This window comes from Corylus avellana, chromosome ca9 (assembly GCF_901000735.1).
Source record: "Corylus avellana chromosome ca9, CavTom2PMs-1.0".
Lineage (NCBI taxonomy): Eukaryota > Viridiplantae > Streptophyta > Magnoliopsida > Fagales > Betulaceae > Corylus > Corylus avellana.
In genome coordinates, this window is record NC_081549.1 from 21,128,964 (window position 1) to 21,141,490 (window position 12,527).

At 35.0% G+C, this 12,527-nt stretch overlaps 1 protein-coding gene across 1 annotated transcript; it reads right to left on the bottom strand.

The window, feature by feature from the left end:
- Window positions 1–1,533: 1,533 nt before the first annotated feature.
- On the bottom strand, window positions 1,534–7,697 carry LOC132162038 (probable LRR receptor-like serine/threonine-protein kinase At3g47570). Its single transcript, XM_059572285.1, has 4 exons — window positions 7,268–7,697; window positions 5,044–7,210; window positions 4,373–4,833; window positions 1,534–1,762 (listed from the first exon to the last, which is right to left on the bottom strand). The coding sequence occupies exons 1-3, from the start codon at window positions 7,679–7,681 to the stop codon at window positions 4,373–4,375; spliced, it is 3,042 nt and encodes a 1,013-aa protein (XP_059428268.1). The 5' UTR covers window positions 7,682–7,697; the 3' UTR covers window positions 1,534–1,762.
- Window positions 7,698–12,527: the final 4,830 nt, after the last annotated feature.

The following is a 12,527-nucleotide window of genomic DNA, read 5'->3' on the forward strand; positions in this document are numbered from 1 at the left end:
GCTATTAAAATCACTATTGAGCTTGTGATTGATCATTATTAGATTTTGATCAAATGATGATTTTAATAGCAACATCATTCTTGGACGGACTCAAGAGGGATACAAAGATGGACTTTTAGAATTACTCATTGATAAATCACCACTTATCCCAAAAATTTAAGCCGATAGGAATGAGTAAATTAAGGAATGATTAGCATTATGGTAAAATTTTATGTATGAGAGTATGTTGAAATAATGAATATGGGAGAATATGAGCGGAAGCAAAAGAGAGAATAAACACAAATAACTTTACGGGTGGTTCAGTATTAGATACCTACATCCACCACTCGGAATACTCCTAAGAGCTACATTGTGCTCATTAACTTGATTTGTTTACAATACAAAGGTCTCTATTTATAGGATAGTATCTAAATACAAGTATAGTAATCAAATTTCTTTGATTTGATTATAATTCCAATATATGATTACAATCAACCCATAAATAGAGAATATTTCAATATCAACCTAATTATGGAATATACGGAAAATATAATATTTTTCATATATTCTAACAATGTCAAAATTAAGCTTAAAGAATCTTGCCGAAGACGGAAGCTACTCATAGTCTAGTCAAGGGCAGAACTAGGATTTTAGATGTGGGGTGAAATTAAAAAAAAGAAAAGAAAAGGTTAAAGGGATAAAATTTTGATTTTGAAAAAGAAATTATAGGGGTATTTTATAAAACAAATTAAGGGAACATTTTGGCATGCTGTCTCAGCTTTTTTCGGGATTTTTTTTGGCAAGATGGAGAGCAGCCACTTGTTAATGAATAATGCTCATATGCAAAAGCGAGAATTGCTTGCAGATTTCAAAGTTGAGCAATAAACAAAAGAAGAATTCTGTGATAGAATATTAACAAAATCGATTTGGAATAATGCAGACAAGTCACAAGACTAGTGCTTCATCTGGTTCCGTTGGGAATATAATTTTCAAGTAAGGACCAAGTCTAATACCGGAGATTGCTTGATATGAAAATATTAATAAAGTTCATTGAGAGTTAAAAGGAGATAAATTTTTGTGGGTAGACTGATTGGGAATAGTGTGAAAGGAGGAAGAGATGTAAAGAAAAAAGTTTTCTCCATTGCTTTGGACAGATTCACAAATTTCTCCGTTGATTGAGGGGTCAAGCGAGACAACCATTGACTGAAGGGTCAAGTACTCTACATTTGAAATGAGACAACCATTGATTGAACTTTAAAGGGTCAAGTGACGTGCTATACATTCTTTGTCATTTTCTCATCTTTTTAATTTTCAAAATATCATTAAAATTGTAGGGTCCATGTGAATCCATTTTCCTCCTTTTAAGTGAGACAGGGTCAAGACTTCCTTTAAAGTGAGAGAAGCAGTAAATGCAATTAATTTCATCGTCATTGCAAATAAAATCTAAAATTGAAACAATACAACCATAGCAACTAAAATACATCAACACAATTTTCAATGTCAACATAAAATTGGTATCCAAATACCATTAAAAACCAACCTAAAGCAAATAACAAGAACTCCACAATGTAAAAGACCACGATAACAATTCCAACTAATTAATTGTAAAATTCAAAGGACTCTAGAAAGTCTCCAAAACAACAATTTTAGTAAGTCTAAAGTATCCACAAGACAAGACCACCATTCATTTACTAACATATATAAAGAGGCACCTTAGCTATTATTCCTCACAAACTTGCACCAAAGTCTCCAAATCCTTCAATAGTGTCTAGCTAGAAGGATCCTGATTGCAATATTATATGAAAAATGTTAATAAAGTTTAATGAGTCAACTCAGTAATAGAATTGGTTAATCTAAGTGTGAGATCAAGCGATGTATATCTTACTCCTTATACAAGATTTCAAAAACACAATTCAATAAATAAATTAAAAGTAAGAATAAAAATGTAATGCTCATCAATAAAACTTGTGTCAACATAATAATATATCAAGCGATTAAATAAGTAAAACATGTGAAGTTTACTTTGTAATTTCGAAACAATTACGTAACACTTTTCTATACATTACTTACAATTCACTATGAGCAATAACGTTTCATCATCATATCCAAAAACATAAAAACTCACCTCACGCCTTGGCATTCTCTTTGGTCATTTGAATTTGGACAATGGTCTTTGAATCAGACCGATAATAATAATGCCCTACGAATAGGCCAAATAAATGCCATTCACATCAGACCAATAAAATAATGTCATTCGAATCAAAGCATTGGCCTTCGAATCGGCCCTAATATCACTCGTACTTAATGTTGGAGTTATCCCACATCGGATGTGAAAGTGGTTGGTTGTTAGTTTCTAAATGTGAGGAAAATTCTCACCTCTAGAGCTAGCTTCTGGGGTTAAGCTAAGTCCAACACCACCCAACTCCGGTATCAGAGCCCAGGTTCAATAAATAAGTCTCAGTTCAACTGTCCACGAGAGAAATGAGTTGTTTTTGCTTCGACCCAGAGCCCGATGTGTGAGAGAGAGATTGTTAAGGTTATCCCACATCGGTTGTGAAAGGGGCTGATGGTCATTTTGTAAGTGTGTCAGGAAAAGTATCACCTCTTGAGCTAGCTTTTGGGGATAGGCCCATGACCACCCAACACTTACCTTAGAGTGTTTCAAAGCATAATTAAAAGTGCTGACAAGTATTAGTCTAATACTATCACTATTCAAAGTATATAAACTGAACATGTAAATACTAAAAGTAAAAGTTACAACTTCAAGCAAAAGTTATCCAGATAACTTTTCAATTTACCTTAAATCTAGTAAATTTCAATTCAATATTAAAGAAATTATATTGTACAACATGTTTGTATTTCATCAATATAATATAGACTTACAAAAAAAAAAAAAAAAACCAATAAAATATAGCTTGCCTCACCATTTGTTTAACTCATTCACAAAAGTCACAATAGAAAACATAATATCAAAATAAACAATAATTTCTAACAACTGTTGATTTTTACAAAACATCAATTTCAGGTAATTTGGAAAACCCCGAATTAACCGATTCTACTTACCTCGTGTACAAACACTAATATCCATGAGTTTCTTCATCCTCCTTAAAGATTCTAACTCGTTCCTATTCAAGAATGCATCTAATGCTTATAAGCCAAACACCTAATTTCTCCCTATAACATATTCTCTAAAAGTCCGTTTCTCTCATTTAATCTAAAAATCTCCCTTACATCAGATTCGTTTGATGCATTAGAATACTAACCTCAATCTCGAATGCAAAACATCTATTTAGAAACACTCATATTTTTTTTTTGACATGTCCGCACAAGAGGGGGAGGGAGATTCGAACTAGTGACCTCCACTTCATTAGGCGTGGTTCTAGCCGATTGAGCTACCTTTTGGGGACATTTAGACACACTCATATAACTCTACAAAAACCCTTAATTTCACCCAAAATTATGACCCTATATGCTCATTAATTATACTCAATTCAGCCACACTCATTCATTATTGAATGTTCATACATGCAATTCAATTCTTTAATTACACAATAGAGCCATCAACTTGAAGCAATTAGAATCCATAGATCGAAATCCCCAGTTTCCCTGAACAAAGAACCACAAATCTCAAATTTTCTCAAATTAGTCGAACCCATTGCAATTTGAATGAACCCACATGTTATTCTAACATCTATAAACAAGACTCACTCATCAATTTCAAAATATTAAGGCCTAATTACCAAAATCCCCAATTTCGGTATTATGGAACCCTAACTTTAAAATCCTCAATTCATAACAATCTAGCTATAATTTCCTCAAATTGAAAGAATTCATCAGCGAACATACCTCTGTGATTAATTGAAGAAACATGAAAAGGCTTGCTATGGTGTGTATGGATTGATTCCGATAAAAAACCAACCAGTCGGTTACAGTTATATTCATGGCCGTAGGATTCTCATAACTATATATGAATCAATATCAAAATATCACTAGTAACATAATATCTGTTTATAGTGGCAATTCACATTTGGCACATAATGCATATCATTAAAACACAAAATTAAGATATAATCACATTTGGTGTAAAAAAGTCAGATTACTATTTGAATATGATAAAATTTATATCTCTCCTTCGAATATGTATGAAGAAAAATACAATTTTTTTTTTTTTTCTTTTTTTTTTTCAATCTCAAATAAGATACTTTCTGGAATTTTGTTTAAAAACGTAAAATAGTGAGATTATATCCCCTTTTATTCCATAAATGTAAAATGCAAGCAACATGTAGAGAAATGCTCCTAATCGAAGTGATTTTTTTTTTTAATGGTATTTTTTTTTTCTTTTTTCATTATGATGATCTGAATGGCAATCAATCAAATAAACAAGTTAGCTTACCTAGCTCATTCTTCTTCCTCTTCTCCTTCTGTTCTCATTCTTGAATCTAAGAAATGCGTCTCTAATTGCACTCAGTTTGGAGACAACGTCATTTGTGGGCATCCGCTCATGAGGTGATGTTGTAGAGCATAGCAATCCAATCTGCAACACTGAGACCAAGTAATCCTCCATTCTGCTTTCGGCATTGAAATAACGATCAACTTCTTTGATTATTGCGCTTTCTTCTATGCCATCGTTATTTGTCTCATCATGAGCAACTTCTTCATCTTCTTCAAAGAGCATTGACGAGTCCGCTATATCCATGACACGTTCTGGCAAAGCCATTGCAGTAAACTTGTGAATGCTCAAACCATCTTTGAACATGTCATCGGTAGGTCTTTTCCCAGTGAACATCTCCAACAAGAGTACCCCATAGCTGTAAATGTCTCCAAGTACGGAAACTTGGCCACCCATCCCATACTCTGCAATTTATTGATACATGATCACTAAGATAGTATAGTCTTCTAAACTTAAGAATTTATCCACTAATGCATATGTACTACTATTTAACAATTTTCAGAATTTTTTCTAGAAAGAAAAGGAAACACTTATTTAATTGGTAGAAACAATCAAGGAGGCCGAAGGAGGCCCTCGCCCCCTATTTTGAATTGAGTTACTAGTTGAAAACATACCTGGAGGAATGTATCCAACGGAACCCTTCAGCACACTTGACAAGCAGTCTGACATGGATTCATTTTTGGAGAGATCATGTGATGCTTCAAAGACAAACTTCGCTAATCCAAAGTCGCCAACATGGGCTACCATATCCTCATTAAGGAGGACATTGCTTGGCTTTACATCGCAGTGAACAATTGGCGTGTGGCAATGGAGGTGAAGATATTCCAATGCATAAGCAACATCTGTGGCTATGTTCAATCTTTGAATAAAGCTCAATCTCTTGCATCGATGTTGCTCATCCTCTATAGGATGCAGCCATTGGTCTAGGCTTCCATTAGACATGAACTCAAAAACTAGACTCTTAAAGTCATTCCCTTGATGATCAATGCTTGAGCAAGCAGTGATAATCTTAAGGAGATTACGATGACGTAAACTTCTCAAAGCATTGCATTCATTAATGAAACTCTTGGAAGCTCCTCGCTCTTGAAGGTTTAACACTTTAACTGCAACAATTGCTCCATTACTAGAAAGAACTCCTTTGTATATAGAACCAAAACTACCAGAACCGATCAAATTATCCACAGAGAAACCATTAGTTGATGCATGGAGTTTTGCGTAAGATATAGATGCCAATCGGCAATCCTTCAAGGAAGGTGTGGCCAAAGGCCTCTTTCTCCATTTTTTAACCATACAACATGTGAGGAAAAAACACAATAGAGCAAGTACCAATATGACAAAAATTACTACTTTGAGTGTAAGGTGTTTCACGGATGAGCGTGGACTCTTTGTATAGCATTTTGGTAAAAGTAATTCTGGGATACCACCGCATAGCTTGCCATTTCCAAATATTGAGATTGCACTTACATTCGAAAAAATCCCTTCACTTGGCACTTTCCCAAAGAGATCATTATGAGAAAGATTGAGATGCTTAAGTGACAAAAACTTGCTAAGAAATTCAGGAATCTGCCCTGACAAGTTATTACGCGAAAGATCAATTTCTTCTAAGCCTCTTAGTGTCTTCAGAGATGGAGGAATTGTTCCTTCAAATGAATTACCCTCCAAATGCAAAATCACCAAACTAGTACAACTACCAAGGGAAGCAGGAATTTCACCAAATAATCTATTATCTGAGAGATCTAACTTCCAAAGATTTTTTAAGTTACCTACTTCAAATGGTAGTGTACCTGTTAAAGAATTTTGAGACATGACCAAATAAATCGAAAGGGATGAAAGACCAATAACTTGTTTTGGTATGGTATCATTGAGATTGTTAGTAGAAAGGTTTAGTTCAAGCAAATTTTTGCAGTTTCCTAGGCTTGGGGGTATACTTCCCTCAAATTTGTTCTCATCCATGAAGAGCTTTATCAATTTAGTTAAGTTACCTAAAGAGGAAGGAATCGACCCTGAAAATTTGTTATTGTTCAAATATAGAACCTGTAACTGCTGGAGCTTTCCAAGTGCATCGGGGAGAGGACCACCCAAATAGTTACCTTGTAATTCCAAATCAGTCAAGTTAACAAGGTTCCCAATCCCAATAGGGATGCCTCCATGTATCATATTTTCACCCATAGTAAGCCAACTTAGCTGGGAGGAAAGGTTGGCTATAGAGTTGGGCAATACTCCACCGAATTGATTAAAATCAAGACCTAAGACCTCCAAACTGGTACAATTTGCCAAAAAACTTAGAAAATTCAGGTCACCAACTTTCCCATTTTCAAGTCTATTGTCTTGGAAATTAAGGAAAACCAAGCCACGTAAACTTGCTAGATTTTGAGGCACCGTCCCTGTGAGACCATTTCCACCAAAGTCAAGCCTGTAAAGTCTGGATGCATTTGACAATGACAAGGGAATATGTCCTGTGAAACTATTAGCACCGAAATAAAATATTTTAAGGTTAGGAAGAGTAAGGCCAACATCTGGAGGAAGGCTTCCATGCAACTGGTTTCTTGTAACAGAGAAATGGTATATGGAAGATATATTATAAATCAGAGGAGAGATAGTACCAGACAGATTATTCACAGCAAGGCTCAAATATCCCAAGCGTAGACGGCCAAGCTCACTTGGTATGCTCCCTTTTAGATTGTTCTGGAAAAGGGAAAGATAAAACAAAGAAGAAAAGTTTCCTATCCACGCTGGGATACTTCCTGTAAGGTTGTTCCCAGCAAGTTTCAGGTAAACCAACTTTGACAATGAATTGAACTGCTCTGGAATTTGCCCAACAAATTTGTTGCCACTAACATCAAGCTCTCTAAGTTGTGTACAGTGACTTAGATTAGTCGTTGGAAGGTTCCCACCGAAGAAATTACATCTCAAGTCGAGATGCTGCAGGAGCTGTAGTCTTCCCACTTGTTGAGGAATTTCACCATAGAAGCTGTTGTTTCTCAGGTAGATTCCAATAAGGTAAGTAAGATTTCCAATAGAAGGTGTTAAGATGCCACCCAATCTTTGAGCTTGTAGGTTGAGAACCATGACTCTTTTAGTGGAGGGGCTGCATGTAACACCGAACCAGTTGCACAAATGGGTGGAGTCATTCCATGAGCTCATGATTTGAAGTGGGTCTTCACTAATCCGTTTCTTGAAGTCAAGCAACGCCATGCGATCAGACTCATTTGCAGAAGCGGAAATTCTTGCAGATTTCAAACTTGAGCTCATAAACAAAAGAAAAATTCCGTGAAAGAGAATAATCAAAATCCACTTGGAATGCAGACAAGAGTGCTTCATCTGGAAATTTGGAATGCAGACAAGGACCAAGTCTGATATGATACCGGAGTTTGCTTGATATGAGAATATTAAAAAATTCTAATGAGAGTTTAAAGGAAATAATTTTTTGTGGGTCGACCGATTGGGATAGAGAAAGTAGATGTAAAGCAGGAAGAGGTGTAAAGCAAAAAGTTTTCTCCATGCTTTGCACAGATTCACACATTTCTGGGGTCAAGTCTTCCTTTAAAGTGAGGGAACCAGTAAATGGAATTCCATCGTCATTGCAAGTTATATGAACAGCCCCACAATAATTTGAAAATATATATCTGAACATATAGGTAAAGAATTAAAGGTTATAAAGCTTTAGCCCCACTTATAGGTAACAGTTTTGGGGGGAAGCATACCGGATACATGGGGTCGGTTGAAGACTCTGGTTTTTCTTGGAGGCAATACAAGGGATATTTCGTAAAAGATATTATATACTGTCAACTGTTAAAATACTGATTATTTGTCGAAACCTGTGATTTTTTTTTTTTTTCCTAAACAAATTAGGAAAGCGTATAATGGATCAAAAAGGAGTAGACTCTCCAATATTATCCTCAAAAGGAAAAACACAGTGCATAAATATATACAAAACGTAAAAAATGAGATAAATAAGTGTTTCAATCCTCTTAAGGAAGCTGCATAAAGCAGTTTCAGAAGCAAAAGAGAAACAAATAAAATTTAAAATTTTTCAAAACTTTTAGGATATAAAAGTCTTTTACTTATTTTACTGTTTGATTTAATTCTAATATCTAACGATAGGGTGTATTTGAAACGAAATGAAAATTTGATACACCAAAATTAAGAGACTTTAAAAATCAGCAAATGTTTAAAAGATGCATAAGTTTAATTTTAAGGAAATAAGTGAAGTTTCAAAAAAAAAAAAAAAAAAATTCTCCATTGCTTTAGATTCACACATTTCTCGGTTGATTGAGGGGCCCAGTTTTCCTTTAAAATGAGTCTGGTGAGACAACCATTGACTGAAGGGTCAAGTACTCTACATTTGAAATGAAACAACCATTGATTGAAGTTTGACGGGTCAAGTACTCTAGACGTGCTATACACTCTTTCTTGTCATTTTCTCATTTTTTTTTAAATTTTCAAAATATCATTAAAATGGTAGGGTCCATGTGAACCCATTTTTCTCCTTTCAAATCGGACAGGGTCAAGTCTTCCTTTAAAGTGAGAGAAGCAGTAAAGTAAATGCAATTAATTTCATCGTCATTGCAAATTTGCATGCTAAGTAATATGTTATTGGTCTTGGGCTTTAGTCAGTTATTGGTCTTGTGCTCTTTCAATCACGCAAAAGGTTAAAAAAGGGGCCCATTAAGGGAACTCTTGGTCCCTGACCATATATGGTGATGAGAATTGTTCAAAGCTGTTAAAGAAGCCCCCCCCCCAAAAAAAAAAAGAAAAATGAAAAATATATTAAATGTCCAAATTCATTGATTTGGAAGAATAAGGTTAGAGGCCAAAGTTCATCAAATAAATTCGATCAAATTATTCCTTCGGAAGGAGTAAATAATTTGCTATTTCAAACTAAAAAAAAAAAAAAAAAAAAATTAGAAATGTAAAATATGTCCAAATAATTATACTTCCAATTGTGTTGGCTCGTAGTATTATGTAAAAATATCAAATAATTTCCTATTATGATATTATCAAAGAAATGGCTATAGTTGACCACGTGTTTTGGGTGTGCTTATTTGGATTTTATCCCATAAGCAAAATGCAAAATCGTTTGGTAAAGCTTTCTTTTTTTTCTTCACTCTCTCATTGGAGTGTTTTACAAAGCGTTTCTCACCATATATTTATTGTATTATTTTTGTGAAAAGTGACAGACAAAAGTTGCAGGCTGTTTGGTAAAGAGTTTTGTTGTAAATTTTCAGTTTAAATAATAATAATAAGCAAAGGTGAACAAAGGCAATCGACTCTTGACCAGCCTCATGACCAAATCTCGCATAAGAGAAGAAAGGAAAGTGCAGCCATGAGGAATCAAGCCATACATGAAAATAGATTTGTAATTATGTTTTCTGTATTCCCTTTTTTCAATTCTGCTCTCACTCTTGACTCTTCCCAACTTCAAAGTCTTAAATATGGGTGAAAGTCATTTTACTGGACCTCTTCCAGCATCAGTATCCATGCTTGAAAGCTCGTTGAACTGGATATCAATGGGAGCAATTTCACTGGAAAAATTACAACTGATTTTGGAGGCTTACCTATTCTATGATGGCTGGTTCTTGCTTCCAATTCCCTTGGGAGAGGAGAAGTTGATGGCTGGAGCTTCTTTAACTCTTTGAGTAAATGCAGGACTTTTTGAAGATGATGGATTTCAGTGACAATCAATTTGGAGGGGCGCTGTACAGCAACTACTCAATCTATAGCAAATCTCTCAAACCCAGCTTCTGTCATTGAGTTTAGGAAGAAATCAATTAACCAGAAACATCCCTTCTGGGATAAAGAATATTGTTAATTAACTTGACTAAATTGACAATGGAGAAAACTAATCTAACAGGGGAGATTCCTGCCACTATCAAAAACCCTAGGATGCTGCAGAAATTGGATTTGTCTGAAAATGAGTTTTCAGGGCACATTCCATCACCCCTAGGCCCTTGCCAATGCAACTCAATTCTACTCAGCCCGCCTTGAAAAGAAAAGAACCTCTTAACAGTTAACAGGGACCATTCCTTCTGATATTGGAATCCTTTCTCAAAACTATCTTAATGCCACCATACCCAAAATTACATTTTGGTATGTTAATTTCTATAGGTAGAGTATAAATTGTATGGCTCCCATTCTGATATCTTGCAATTGTTAATTAATGTGAAGCCTCCATATACAATGAATTGGTGAATCAAGGAGGTGGCAGTTTGAAGATGTGGCTTTGACATTAAAAATCATATTTTTACATTGCAGCTTCAAGTGTTACGTACTCCTAAGCTAACCGTCGTTTTATCTGCAAACTTTAATGCTGATGGTTCAAGTTTTATTGACTTAAATATATTTTTTATTTTCCCACTCAGATTTTCTTTCTGTATCATATTAAGTACAGTGAAAGGAAGCTTTGTATGTTGACAATTCAAAGCATCTCTTTTTCAGAGTAATATCTGAGCATTTTCCCAAAGCTTTGTGGATATTATCCTTACTTCGAAATAAGGTTTTCTCTTATCTTGTCCAAGACTGTAAAGCTGGAAGTTGATCTTTGAATTATTTTTCTAGTGAGATTTCCTGCATTTTGCAAATGTAGTTATATTCAATGATTTTAACTAATCCTTCTGTGCAGTACTCAAGAGACTTTGTTGTTTGCTTTTTCCCCAACTATATACCCTGAGGGAAAAAAGATCCAGTGTTGGGTGATACCTGAGTTCTTCTATTAGACTCTCAGGATCTCTTGTTGTTATATGCTAATTTGATGCTCTGTCATTAGATTGATAGAAAAGATCTCACTCACTTACAGATTTACGCCATTGATTTTAATGAGTCCGATGTGGTAATTCATATTTTTTATACTCTCAATGGAAAATACAACAGGAGGCAAGAAAACACAACCTGTTAACTTGTCCCACATTGCTAAGAAAACATCAATTCCCAAGTTTGCTTATCTATAAAAGGATGCATATCTTCTCTCTTCGAATCCAAGAATCCAAGTGCCTTGATGTATTGACTCAGGCTCCATACTCGACTAGCCAGGCTAAGCAAATGCTCATATGCTAATGCAAGCTGGCTTCTTGAGCCATTTAAAAGTACTTCAAGTTTAAATCTATAAATTAAAAAAAAAAAAAAATTAAGTGGATAGTTATTATGAGCTCAACTTTTTTTAGTTAGTTCCTTGAACTTGCCTACTTTTCTATTTTCGACAGAATTTTTCCTCAGGTTTGCTCTTCTCCAACTAGTGATGCGTGTCAGCCACCCTTTGGGGTTTTGTTCCATTTACGCAACATGGCTATATATTACAGCATTTTTAAGCCGCTTTGGTTTGCTTGATGGACCGAATCATTTATTTGACACATTCCCAATTGTTACTAGGTTATCTTTTTGTTTGTGTTCTTGTAATTTCCCTTTTTTCCTTTCCCCCACTTTGAATTAAAAAAAAAAAAAAAAAATTGACACGATTCTTGTCACTGTAATAATTAGAGAATAGAGATTGTAATATATGCATAATGTGAGGTGGGTCTGAAATCAGCTCAATCGGCAAGTTGAGAAACGTTATTAAGTGGACGGAAGAAATTCATAATTGATTACCCCGTCGACAATCGGCTTGGCTTGGGTAATTCATTACCTCGTTGGACCATGTTGCGCACGCGAAGACTAGACTCATATAGTCATCCACCCACAACAGCGATATGGCGAAATGTCCATCCACTTTCTAAAGCAAATCAATTTGCAAGAAATATGTTTAATTCCATGGAAATCTAATTCCACCATTGACCGGTTTGCACAAATTATGTATGTCCATCTAAACTCATATTAATTTCCTGAAACATTCCCATCAAAGGACTTGAGACTTGAAAGCCAAATTGAGTCGGCTACAGCGTGCCGCTGGCGATCTGTGGAATTTCGACCCAAAAGGTCGTATTTTGCACGTTAGGATGAGAAAAACAGAAAAAGAGAACATAGAGAGAGAATCATAGCAAAATTATAATCTGACCCCTACCTTTTTATCTATAGACATGCACCTCTATGTCAAGAGTTGCACCATTTCCCTCTTAACCTCTATGGAATTTATCACCTTCCTTGGAGATAATAAGGTATAGAGATT

What these genes read in the sequence shown, in the direction of transcription:
- LOC132162038 (XM_059572285.1), bottom strand. Translation starts at nt 7,681, where the DNA reads ATGAGCTCAAGTTTGAAATCTGCAAGAATTTCCGCTTCTGCAAATGAG. An exon ending in CACAACTTAGAGAGCTTGAT is followed by an intron (nt 7,211 to 7,267) that starts GTTAGTGGCAAC and finishes TCATTGTCAAAG; the next exon opens with TTGGTTTACCTGAAACTTGC. An exon ending in CGTTGGATACATTCCTCCAG is followed by an intron (nt 4,834 to 5,043) that starts GTATGTTTTCAA and finishes AATAAATTGCAG; the next exon opens with AGTATGGGATGGGTGGCCAA.